Consider the following 13,770-nt stretch of genomic DNA (forward strand, 5'->3'; position numbering starts at 1 on the left):
ATAACAATTTCTCCCATTCATATATCCGAGTGGATCATCAAGGCTTTTACATTATCATTAGAAATCAAATTTTCTGTGGAAAAAAATGAATGGGATTTTTACGTTTCTACACAAATGCCACTGTCATGCTTAACTTTTGGAAACATAGTAAATAAAAAATTTTACACTTAAATTTCCCAAGGACGGTAGGAACTGTCTAATCTTTCGAAGCAAATGTAGCTTAATGTAACTGTTTAGGGTGGGTTGTAGGAAGGAGTGTATGCGATAATGTAGTGATAAGGCTCATACTTTGTTGGCCCAGGCGTCCTCGTCCCAAGAAGTGAGTTGCAGCACTCTGATAATTTCGTTGATCTCAGCGCTCATTTTCTCAAACGTGTAGTTTCTGTTCTTCAAGGCCTCCTCCACACCGTGACTCTTAGTGCACTTGGTTGTCACAAAGATTTTAATTGCTAATGGGTTTCAAAAAACAATTTTGTTAGTACTCCCTTTCATCAGCTATCTAAAACTACTTTACAGATCAATACTGTATCCAAAAATCAGGCAACTAATTATCTCCATATGAGTAGACATATTTGCAAACATCAACATTAAAAGCCTTTTTGCGTGTACAGATGAGCCGCCATCAACCCGGCTATTTAATGCTGAGCCAACTGCAGAAATCCAACAGGATAAAGGGAAAAAATCTATCCCTCCCACTAAGGCGGTTAAATGGCTCCAATTATCAGTGTTGCCATATCAACGGCTGGCACACAGAGACGACACGCAGCACACACACACACACACACACACACACAGCGGTTCGCTGGTCTCTCACCAGATATGAGCACGGGCAGCAGTTCCTTCACTGTGTTCATGGAGGTGACCAGCATCACACGGTGCTCCTGGTGTGTCAGCTCCTGTTGCCGTTCGTCAATCATCTTTGCCATTTTCGTCATGCCTAACAAAAAAAAAAATATATATATATATTAAACAGCTGTGCAAGAAACATGAAGGACTGAGGAACTGTCCAGCTAGCAATTATTCTCCATATATTTATAATCCAAAAATGGATGTTCAATTTGGGATTTGCTAAAGACGGAAGAATAACAGTGCTATTAAATTATGTCCAATATCAGTTCATACACAAATAAAATCTAAAAATTGTAGTCTACCATTCAAAAGTCTGTAAGATTTTTTGATGTTTTGAAAGAAATCTCTTATACTCACCAAGGCTCCATTTATTTGATTAAAATAGTAATTTTGTGATAATATTATTACAATTTAAAATAACTGTTTTCTATTTGTATACATTGTAAGCTAATTTATTCATGTGATGGCAAAGCTGAATTTTTTTACACATTAAATGTCTTTAGTGTCACTCCTGATCAATTTAATGTATCCTTGCTGATTAAAAGTATTAATTTCTTTCAACAAAAAAATAATAATTACTGACCCCAAACTTTTGAACGGTTTGGGGTCAGTAAGTGCATAGTCATGTAATGTGCATTTCTGAAAAAACTATTTTTCAATAGTTCATGCTATACATTAAGCACAAATAGAAGCAAGAAAAAAAGGCTACTAGAAACTGAAAATGCCTCACATAAATAGAAGTTCGTCCCTCCAAAACAATACCACCTAATGAAAACAGTTGAATAGGACATATATGACAAATAACATTTTTTTCATGGTCATAGTCATACCCTAATTTAAAGATTATTATCTTAAAAAGTAACAAAAAAATCTTTATAAAATAATCATTCAACAATAATAACAATGAATCTGATTCATGCAAATAATCACTGCCAACTGTCCACTTACATGAGCCAACATGTCAACAGCGTCAACTCAAATTCAAACAGAATGAATTGAAAACTCTTCAAAAGGAAGTAACAGATACATAAAAGCATTAAACAGAAGTACCTGGTCCCAGGTTTTTAGTGTAAGTGATCAAGTCCTCCATGGTTTCCACAACCTCTGCGACAGCCAGGTACTCCAGGATGCCCTTACACACGCGGATAATTTTACGCACCTAAAAAAGACATAAAATACCAATGATACAACAGAAAAAGACATGCATTTGTCAAAAGCTTTTATCCAAAAAAACGTACAGCTATACATTTTATACATTTATTTATTTCCTGGGAATCAAGCCCATGACCTTTGCGTTGCTCTACCTTTGAGAACTAATGTTTTATTTTGCAGGTCGCTGCCGCAAACAGGCAAACCCACAGGATACAGCATAGTACCAAAACATCAAGCTTACTCATTGCCCAGTGAACTACACAGCTCCTTGAGAAAGATGATAGCAGCACTATTAATAGAGCTCAGAGAGTTAGCCTTCACCACAAACCAATGATCTAATATCTTCTTGCCAGTGGATGTACATACACACCACATCACACAAGAGCTCTCTTGGAAATGTTTAATTTCACTACAAATATTGGGTATTTCTAATAATTTTTTAATAGTACAGCAATTACTGGCAGTAGATGGTTTTAGGGAGCATTTTTGGTTTCGAATACATATTATGAGTCTATTTACTCTGTGGTGCTGGGTTTTATGTCTTGTCTTGTCTTGTGATGAGAAATCTTGTGACACGCAGAAGTAGAAACTTCAAAAGTAGCTTGCGCTGATAGAAGACACACTGTGCAAGGCGGCTCACTCAGATCATGTGCTCCGTTGTGAGCTCCATTATGCTGCACCCACACGGGAGGCTGGATATATGGAGCACGGCACATTAGGACCACAAGGTACTCCGCATGACAAGGGACTGTGTATTTAATGTTGTTAGGCCAGAAGAAAAGCTATTTTTTTTGCATAGATGATCCAAAGAATTCAAATTCAGGATGTGCCGTGAACTGATTATTCGACAGAAAGACAGAAATATTTTACGAATCCAATCTTCAATCAGATTTTAAAAAGAAAAGAATAAAAAAACTACATGCATTTTACACATGATCTTTACCAGATCTACTGAGGATTCACATGAAAGCGCACATGCACTATTCACATCCAAAAATCAAATAATGAACAGAACATGAATCACTTTTGACAAGCAAATTGCTTGAAGATAAAAATATTGCTGTCTGTTCAAATTAAATGTAAAAAAATTTAAGGAAAACTAATTGCATTACTGTTGACTGCAAGTTTCACATTAATAGAAGTTCACTCTTCCGCTGAGCCATAAAGCATCGTTGGCCAACTATGATTGCTTAGTTGGCTTTGGGAAACACACCCCAGTTTTGTTATTTCTGCATTAAAAAGATACAAATTATCAGAAGTACTTGGATGAAAGTTTATAGTTCAGATATAACTGATGTCTATGGCAGCGAAAGTAACTTGAAAGTAACTTGGCGCTTCAAATAACACTTGTATCAATTACATCGTTACGTAACAATGTAAAACAATTACAAAAATATATATATACAAATATATTTTGTCCTTTGTCATTGAATCACTCATTCAAGATATTCATTCAAAAACGCTGATTCATCCAGTAATAAAGCAAGTGAAGTATTTATGAGAGAGTCATTGAATCATTAATTTAAACCATTTATAAAAATAATTAATTCAGATTAATTAAACATTTAAAGCAATAAATATTTTGTCAGAATCTCTAGTAAATTACATGTTATTTTGTGTAGTTGTCTGTTCAGAATCGTGGGAGAATCGTGATCTCTGTTAAAAAAAAAATTTTTTTAAATCCTGATTCTCAATTTAGCTACAATCAAGCTGGTCTATGTACAATGCCTATCAAAAGTTTGGGGTCAGTAAGATTTGTTTTTTAAAAGAAGTCTATAATGCTCACCAAAGCTGCATTTATTTGATCAAAAATACAGTAAAAACAATAATATTGGGAAATCAGGGAAATTCAAAAATCTGTTTTCTATTTTAATGTAATTTATGTAAATGTTAATGTCATTTATTCCTGTGATGGCAAAGCTGAATTATTATGATCCTTCAGAAATCATTCTAAAATGCTGATTTAGTGATCAAGAAACATTTCTTATCATTACAATTATCAATAAAAAAAAAGTTGTGCTGCTTAATATTTTTGTGGAAACCATGATACATCTACAGTAGTATAAGAATGCATCCTTGCTGAATGCTTGCTGACCCCACACTTTTGAATGGTAGCTTATGTGTATTAGGATGTAAGTGACATAAACAAAACTTATAGGCAATTAAATCATTCGTCTCAATTATTTTTAGGAAAATTAATCATCAGCTGAAATTTCATCATTAAGATAGCCTTCATTCCCATTCGTACCTCGGCCTCATCAAAGGTCAAAAGCAGATCTGAAGTGCCAGAGAGGATGCCCCGCGAGCCATCGATGAGGTAATCACGGGCCGGGACAGAGTACGGGTCTGTCCTCAGCATCTGAGCTGCTTCCACAAGCTTCGCACAGGCATTCTCCACCCTGAGAAACAAGAAACATAATGACTGAGTATATTCATTTGTACTAGTTGGCCTTTTATACAGGCTCCAAAAAAAATCTAATATAAACATCTTTTTAAAACTCATACCGTATGAATGCCAGGGTCTCACAAATCTCATCAATGCTAAATAAATGAAATATTACGTGCAAAAAGAAAAACTATGCACTTGATTCAAATAAGAGGTGGCATAACTAACTGACTTAATTGCAATTAAATTACTGGGCCACTAAATCACAAATCAAGATTATTCAAACACTCTATTCCCAGAACTGAGGGCAGTAAACAATTCCAAAGCTTTCCAGCAAGCAGTGTAAGATCTTCTCCCACACTGTATTAATAGAAATTAAAAGCACATCCCAGTTGCCCAATGGCCCATGAGACGGGAGAGCAGGATGATGACGTGTTCAGGAGGAGGCCTTTCTTCATCATTATTCTGCGGTGGAGACCCAGACGTATGAGGCACCACTCGGGTGTCAGTGCTTACAACAGAGCCTATATATATAGAGGTTCACATTTCCTGTCACCAGCCACATGTGTGCTGATTGATGAGCCCTGTGCCAGCTTGTGTTTATGGTGCCAAATGTGTCAGCTAAGGCTTTTACGGTCTTTAACTGAGCCCGTCTGCCAAGCCATTTCAAATAGATACAGATTCATACTGATATGAATTGCTTTATCATCTGCAAGGCCTGATCAAGTCTGATCACTTTGAAAGGTAAAAGCACAACTCCCCTCGATAAGCAGCACAATTTGAGTTATAATTCATGTCTGTACTACAAATGGTGCAGAAGAAACAAGCTAAAGCCTTGAGCTATGAGCAATGAAAATAGTGATTCTTGTCTTACCAAACACTATTAATAACTGTAAGCATTTCCTCTAAATTTAATCTCCTTCTGTTTCTCCAACAAAATTTTGACCTGCTTACTGTAATGACCATATCACAGTTTATCATTTTGGTTTGCCTTTTATTTTAGCATTTGGACAATCTTCTAAAAAACGATGCCGCTTTGGGGGCCGATTAGTGAGCAGAAAGAAGCCATGCAGGGTCCATATGGACCTGTCAACTCCACTCGCAGATGGGCTACAAAGAAGACCACACTGGGTGCCAATCCTGTCAAAAGGAAACTGAGGCTACAATTTGAACGGGCTCACCCAATTGGTCAATGGAAGATTGGAAAAATGTTGTCTGGTCTTTTGAGTCTCGATTTCTGCTGCAACATTCAGATGGTAGGGTCAGAATTTGGCGTAAACAACATGAAAGCATCCATTCTGCTGGTGGTGTAATGGTGCAGGGGATATTTTCTTGGCACACTTTCAATTGAGTATCGTTTAAACGCCACAGCCTACCTGAGAATTGTTGATGACCATGTCCATCTCTTTATGACCACAGTGTACCCATATTCTGATGGCTACTTCCAGCAGGATAACGCTCCACATCACAAAGCTCAAATAATCTCAAACTGGTTTCTTCAACATGACAATGGGTTCACTATACTCTAATGGCCTCCACAGTCACCAGATCTCAATCCAATATAGCACTTTTGGGATGTGGTGGAACGGGAGATTTGCATCATAGATGTGCAGCCCACAAATCAGCAGCAACTGTGTGATGTTATTATGTCAATATGGACCAAAATCTCTGAGGAATGTTTCCAGCAACTTGTTGAATCTATGCAACGAAGAATTAAGGCAGTTATTAAGGTCCAACCCAGTGCCAGCAAGATGTACCTAATAAAGTGGCCAGTGTGTGTGTGTGTGTAGTGAGAGTTGGGAGACGTAATGACAAAGTACAAAATGACAAACACCTGTGTCTAGTTGCAGTAATTGCCGTGGAGAGACCGGATATAAGCCTGGGAAACAGGGAGTTGATAAGAGAGTGAGGACTCGTGCCTGTGTCCTGCATCATTGATTGTTTATTTGAACTGAGTTTATTGAAGTGTGACTTTTGTTTTGACCATTAGAAAGTGAAGTGGGCTTGCAGGCTTGTTGTGAACCACCGGCCTCCCCAAAAGAGCCGTTGCGCCCTCTTCCCTTTAATGCAGGTCCCCTTCGAAAGAATTGGTATGGACCTCATCGGGCCATTAGAACAATTCGAATGTGGGCAACGTTTGCATTAGTCCTGGTAGACTATGCAACGCGATACAAAGAGGCAATGGTGCTCCACAGCATTTCTGCAAAAGAGAAAAGAGCAAAATCCTGAAAGAGATTCTCACTGATCAAGGCAAGCGTTTACATGGGGGTAACAGAAGAATCCCACAGCAAATGGGCGAGCCCGAGAGTTTTAGTGCCTAAAATGGACGGCTCTGTACGATTCTATGTGGATTATCGTAAGGTGAATGTTGTGTCGAAATTCAACGCATATGACGAATTGCTTGATCGGCTTGGTATAGCTCGATTTTATTCAACACTGGATTTGACTAAAGGATTTGGCAGATCTCCTAATCACCTATATCCGAAGAAAAAACAGCCTTCACAACGCCGTTTGGATTGCACCAATTTGTTACACTTCCTTTCGGGTTGTTCGAGGCACCGGCCACTTTTCAGCGTCTCATGGACAGGATTCTCTGGCCACATGCTGCATATGCCACTGCCTATCTAGATGACATTATCATCTATATAGTAATGACTGGCAGTGTCATATTGAGCATCTGCGTGCGGTCCTGAGAGTGCAAAGAGGGGCCAGACTGACGGCCACCCTGAAGAAGTGTGAGGTCAGGTATCTGGGCTTCCACTTGGGTCACGGACAGGTTGCAGCCTGCCCAAAACCCAAGACCAAAAAGGAGGTGAGGCAGTTCCTGGGGCTGGCGGGATATTACAGAAGGTTGCACTGAATGCTCTGGAGAGCTGCATCATTGATTGTGTATTTGGGCTGAGTTTATTGAAGCGCTGTGAGCGTGACTTTTGTTTTGACCATTTGAAATTGAATAAAGCACAAGCCTCAGTAAAGCTGACCCTGTCCTCTTCCTTCCTTATACTGAATCACATTACTTTATATCATATTTTTTATTGTATAAATTGATATGCATAAAAATGATATATGATTACAATTGATATATAACATGTAAAATAATGTCATGATCCAGTTACCTCCTCTTCTCAAATTTCTAGTCTTCTTTTCACTTTCCTTTTCAAAGAAAACTTTTTTTTTTTAATCCTAAATTTGCAGTTTTACCCCCTAAAGGTGTGAGAAGCAAAGGAACAAGCACCTCTTTGTGTTCTCAGTGACTTTCTGACTTAAGCAAGGAAGCGAGACTGAGAGAGCGATGAAAAAGATTGTGAAAGACAGACACAGACAGACAGTGCATCAATATTAAATACAATCAACACTAACTGCTCCATCTACATCAGCTACCAAGACACCACTTCACACACCCGGGGAGACACTAGGGAGAGCAGTCATATAGTTTTTACTTAGACTTATCAATAATGCATTGTAAGCTCGCTGGAAAACGCACCCAAGCTTTATCAGTGAGGGTATGACTCAGCCCCTAACGGCAAGCAAACCTTATTTAACCTCCACATCACATTGTGGAGCTTTCTTCAGTATCAAGACATCCAAAGACCATGACATTAGGCCTTATAGGTATCTCGTATTGTGTAAAATAAGGATAAACAAAAAGCTTCAGATATTTAGACAATTCTATTCAATGTTTCGTCACTTTAAACTCTTGACAAGGTAAAGGCACATGCCTTGCTGTTAATGCTGTTCAATGAGCGTGTCTGTGTTCAGTGTGATTAGAGTTTATGTATGTTCACATGATGAGCGCCTGGAGAGAGACAGGAAGCACAGGTCTTACTTAATGAAGGCCGAAGGCATGTCTCTCTTCATAATCTTGTCTTCTGTTGTCTGAACCGTCTCCTTCCCCACCTAAGAACACATGTAAAACAAGCTAGTTTACAAGATCATTTACATGCATTTTTATTTTTCTGACACAAGCTGTAACTCAAACAAAGTTATTCACACAGGGAAAAGCTTTAGCCCTCAGGCACACCAGATTGACACAGCTTGTGAATGGGGTCGCTCTGAGTATCTGGACACAATAAGGGCCTATGTGTTTTGAATGAGCCCTGAGGCTGATCTGCTGCTCGCTGTCTGGGATGCTGCCAGTACTTCCAACTGTCCAATCTAAAACAACAACAACCCACAACCCATGCTGATCATCTGCCATTACCACACCCATTTATTGATTATTTCCTAATGAACACACTGAAAATTAAATTATACAAAATAACTAAAATGAAACAAAACTAACACACACACACCAAAGAAAAAACAAAACAACAAAAAATACAATGAAATAGAAAAAGAAAGGGGGGGGGATACTATGGAAGCCAATGGCTCCCGTCAACCAACATTCTTCATAATATCTTCTTTTTTGTTCTATAGAAGAAATAAACTCATACAGGTTTGGAACAACTTGAGGGTGAGTAAATGATGGCAAAATTTTCATTTTTGTGTAAACTATCCCTTTAAGGCCATGTTATTAAACTCTTTTCTAATTATTCAATTCATGTCGATAAATCAGTTATAACTGTCTGTTTCAAAGATTGATTCAAGTCATTGATTTATTTGCATCACGCAAAATACTTTGATATTTTTGGCTAAACGTCCAACCCTATCTGCCATTAATCTGAATATTAAAAAAAACAGCCCCTAATTCTCTCTTACATCACACAAAACCACTCTTTAATTTTTAAATCATAATCCTGAGGTGACAAGATACAAGACCACACACATGCTCACATCACTGTGGTTTATTTGGCCTTTCACTGGACATAAGGAATGACATTACAGTGTCCTTCTTTAGAGTCCACTAATGCAGAGATAGTGGTGTAACAGAGAGATGTTTGTTATCTCCACACAGCACATGGCCTCTTCCTGCCTGCTCTTTTTTTCCAATGATGTAATTACACCAAGGCAGTCACATTCATTTGTCTGTCCTCCATCTCTGAAACATATTTGAAGACAACTTTCAACCTCCCATCAAGCTCTAGTCACTATCATGAGTTGACATTTTTATGCATATATATATATACGTATGTATGTATGTATGTATAAAGGAATGACATAATGAGATGAGAAACAGGTCTAACAGATGTAAAGTAGTAAATAATAGAGTGTATTGATTCCTAGCCGATGACCTGCTAAGGACCATTGATCGCATCTGAGTTGTGTATGGAGGATGGTGCTTTTGTAGTGCAGCACACTCATTTACTGGGCCCTAATTGGGTGAAGGGGACCCATAAATAAGTCTGGGTTAACTAGGTTAACTGCTGGGCTAAAGTGGGAACAGCAATCACATTTGCACACACAAAAAAAGTGCATGCCTGTTTGGTAGATGTACTGAATAAGAATGAAGTCTTTTCGGATAAACATGAACTACCCTTCCACCAGTCACACTGTCATGTGGTCAGAGGGTAAAACAATGGGTAAATGCACCCATTACTTTCAGTGTATCTGAGCCTTATTAGTGTCTATTGGCACATGCTATATTGAAACGCTCTTCTCAGTGGGGCCTCCACCATACACTTCTCTTGAGATACTGGACTTTCAACAACATTATCCATGGTTAATCTAAGCTCAGTCCTGGTCTATTAGGCCATCTGAGGGGCAAAGGGCAAATAGCAATGGTGGCAAATAAGAGCCCACTGCCACCTTTCTCTGGGCTTTACAAGCAAGCACCAAAGATTCTATAAAGCAACAAATGAACACAGGTTTAATTGCACAAAATATGTATTTAGATTAGAACAATACTGAATCAAGTATCCTTGCTTTTACTACCTGCACCTAAACTTAGATGAGGACAATAAAGCAGTAAATAAAGTGATGGCAATGATTTCAAATCTCTTGCATAGACACTTGCATAACTACACTGTCAAACATGTCCAATTTCAGAAAAAGGATGTAACAATTCTACAGTAAAAACCTGTTAATTGGCTATAAGCTACCTTATGTTTACAGTGAAAAATTATATTAGATTTGATGGGACAATATGTGTAAAAATATTGTAAAAACAATTGCACTGAAGTTTATTTTAAATAAAAAGTAAGAATTACTATTTAAAAAAAACACACAATATGATCGTAATTTACAGAGAAAAACATTAATACAACATTTACAGTGGAATTTAATGTTTTTTTGTTACCATTTATGAGCATCAATCCATTTTATATAACATTTTAAATTAAGTAATTGTTATTGGATTTTTTAAGTGATCAGAGTTAAGGTCTGCTCACACCAAGAAGAATGATAACTATCAAGTTTTAAAATGATATCGTAGTAGGAATCATTTTTTTCCATCTGATAAATGCTAAAAATGATCCACCTGATTATAAAGTGTGTCCTGCAGTTATGTTGACAGACCATAACTGAACCGCTCAATTAGAATAGGCATAACATTATCGTCCATTAATATGGATGCTAAAATAGTTATCATTATCATTGGTGTGAACGGGCCTTTCCCCTGATGGTTCTGTTTTTGAGCAAGTGACACTAAACTGTTTATACTGCCTATTTTTATCAGCTGTGATTCATGGAAATGGATCATTAAATTTTGCAGTGGCATTCAATTTCATCACCTGTAAAAAAAACAACTATTTACCATCAATTGAAATATTTTTCTTTTACAGCGTATAGCAACATGTGTAACAGGGCAGTTAATGAAGCAACCACCCGTTCAATGACACCAGCTCATAAAAAAACGGAACAGATATTTGACATCTGACATCTCATTCCTCTAATGGTCATTTGTGTGTGAGGGTTGCACTGGACGCACACAGCGTTTGTGTATGCTAGAATGTGACGGCATGCACCTACAGTAAGATGCCTTTCCCTCAGCCGAAAGAAAAGCAGGTGTGACTGCATTCTCTCTCCATGATGGCTGTTTATATAACAAGGCTCCTGCTCTGTCACAGCATTCTGTCATCTGCCGAATGTTTACGCTCGAACTCAGAAGTATCTCTCATTGATTCCCACAAACTCCGCAAAGACTCATAACTCCTTTAAAGGGAAACTCTGCACACACGCTGGTGGATCCATAAAAGGTTCGACTTTATAAAAGGCCCCTCAACCGCACATTTGTCAGTTTTCGTGGTGTCGAACAAAGCATATGGGTAACAGAAAGACAGACTCGAGAGGCAGAGATACATCGATTGTGTACTTTTGATGCATAATTAATGCAGAGTGCGTATAGCAGTTGTGGCTTCACTAAAAAGGCTGTTTGATCTCAGGTGCATTAGTGCTGTGATAATGGATTCTGAGAGAGCAGCCCAGGTCAGCAGCTGCTCCGGCTCCTGTCTATCGGCCCACTGTCAGATAGCATTAAACACAATTCAGACCATTTCAGAGAACAAGACTGAAGAGGCCGGACTGAGAGAACTTGTGCATTGTGGATGATCAACAGCCCAGTTTCCCAAAACATACATAAAGTGCAACCGAAATGTCACACAAGTTCCCACTTCCACAAAACTTCAGCCAAGACTTCCACTGAGTCTGTTTCATTACAATTTTTTGTTTCATTATTAATTTTTTTAAAGAAATTATTACTTTTATTCAGCAAAAATGCATTCAATTGATCAGAAATCTTTTGTAACACGGTTTCTAACAAATTATTATTATTTTTATTATAATTTTTTTTATTTTACATTTCTATTTATCAAAGAATCCAGGAAAAACTTAACTAGCAATTGTTTGTAACAAAAAAAACATATCCTTGGAGAGCATAAGAGACTTATTTTTTTAAAATCTCACCAACACCACACTTTTGAATTGTAGTGCGTGTGTTTATATAAAATGTTTCTACATATGGGCTTTCCGGTGGTTGATACCAGTGGTCAACCTCAACCACAACAGATAATCCCTAAAATTATTTTTATTATTTATTACTGTATTAAGTTTTGGGTCAGTTTACAAGATACTGTATATATATATATATATAAACACACGCACTACCATTCAAAAGTTTGGTGTTGGTAAGATTTTTAAAAATGATTATGTATATGTAATATAATATATATATGATGGCTTTTCCAATACATTAAATATATTTTGTTTATATGTTTATGTGTAGTATTCCTGAAAAAGGACAGAAATAATTAAAGAAGGAAAGAAAGATGCAGGCTTCTAAAACATTATCTCTTTAAGTATATAACAATATAACAAACAACTGATTAATAATAATTTAATGAAATAACAGAAAATCAATGATGAACCCTTTTTATAACGAAATGACATGTATCGAAAATATACAACAAATTTTCAGTATATCACATTTATTTATACAAATTTTTCTGTGTGCAGGCTTTTGAGCTTTTTTACTATGAGAAAAGTATAAATAACATTAATTTCAAACAGAATCAAAATTAAAAGTATTGTTATTGTATTTTATATTAAGTGTCATACCATTAAGTTAGAATCATCATAAAATCCACATAAAAGAGCCGTGTAGAGTCCCATCTACTTTGCAATTCATAGAAATCAGTCATAATACTGCAAATATTTACACCACTCAAAATATATTCTCTCTAGTCAAGGATGGAATTATTTTCTGGAGAAGTCACAATAGAGACTTGCTTTAAAAGGAAAATGTCTGTTTAAAGTACTTGAGGGATTATGGGAGCCGAGGGAAGCAGCAAACTGCAAACAAGTTTATGCTTGTGTCATCAGTGTGGGTCTTACTATCACATTGTGATAGTTCTGTATGAATGACTGGGATTTACTTCAGTTTAACACGTTTCAAAGGGCATCACCTCCTCTCACACAATAATTTTATCACTAAGGGAGTTTTCCCTGCAAGTGGCAGCTAGGGATGAAAACATTCCACTGAAGTCCTAGAGTTTGGCTTTGGCTTTGAATTTCTACTGCAGGTCATGTCTTTAATCGCCACATTTTGTCGTTGAAAGTGACGTTATAACAACAGAAGCATTTCATAGTTCTACCCTACTGCTGACTCCTAAGTGAATCTAAGAGCTTAGCCATGGATGACATAAATGGCACATATTTACAATTGCATATGGACGGTATGCCAATGGCTCTCTTCCAATGCGCTGTGACAGACTTGGCTGAAAAGACAGACAGACAGACAGACAGACAGACAGACAGACATGGAGACTCCCCTCCAGGCCAGCGAGACCCCTGCTGTCTTCTCCGTTAAGAGTCATAAAAAAAGCATTCAGAGAGAAGAGAGATCAAGAAAATCTTAACTTGAAAAAAATTGCTTTCCAGGTAGATATAGTTGGCTGTTCCTTACTGGCTTCATTACAGTCCTTCAACACCCAGCAATGACCGTTAATCAGTCCAAGTTACAGACTGTATATTCCCTGGATATGGTTCTGGACTGTGTCTATTATATTTAT

The 13,770-nt window shown here is 37.4% G+C and overlaps 1 protein-coding gene across 5 annotated transcripts in view; it reads right to left on the reverse strand.

The window, feature by feature from the left end:
* The window catches only part of vcla (vinculin a), a 42,167-nt gene that overhangs the window by 25,863 nt on the left and 2,534 nt on the right, over window positions 1–13,770 (reverse strand). For all 5 annotated transcript variants that reach the window (XM_082154185.1, XM_082154186.1, XM_082154184.1 and 2 more), the window contains exons 2-6: window positions 8,214–8,284; window positions 4,250–4,400; window positions 1,900–2,008; window positions 815–937; window positions 289–449 (exon numbers count right to left, since the gene is read on the reverse strand). In XM_082154185.1, the coding sequence (XP_082010311.1) occupies window positions 289–449; window positions 815–937; window positions 1,900–2,008; window positions 4,250–4,400; window positions 8,214–8,284 (615 nt within the window). The remainder of the gene's footprint in view (window positions 1–288; window positions 450–814; window positions 938–1,899; window positions 2,009–4,249; window positions 4,401–8,213; window positions 8,285–13,770) is intronic.

This window comes from Leuciscus leuciscus (genome assembly GCF_965113295.1).
Source record: "Leuciscus leuciscus genome assembly, chromosome: 22".
NCBI lineage: Eukaryota > Metazoa > Chordata > Actinopteri > Cypriniformes > Leuciscidae > Leuciscus > Leuciscus leuciscus.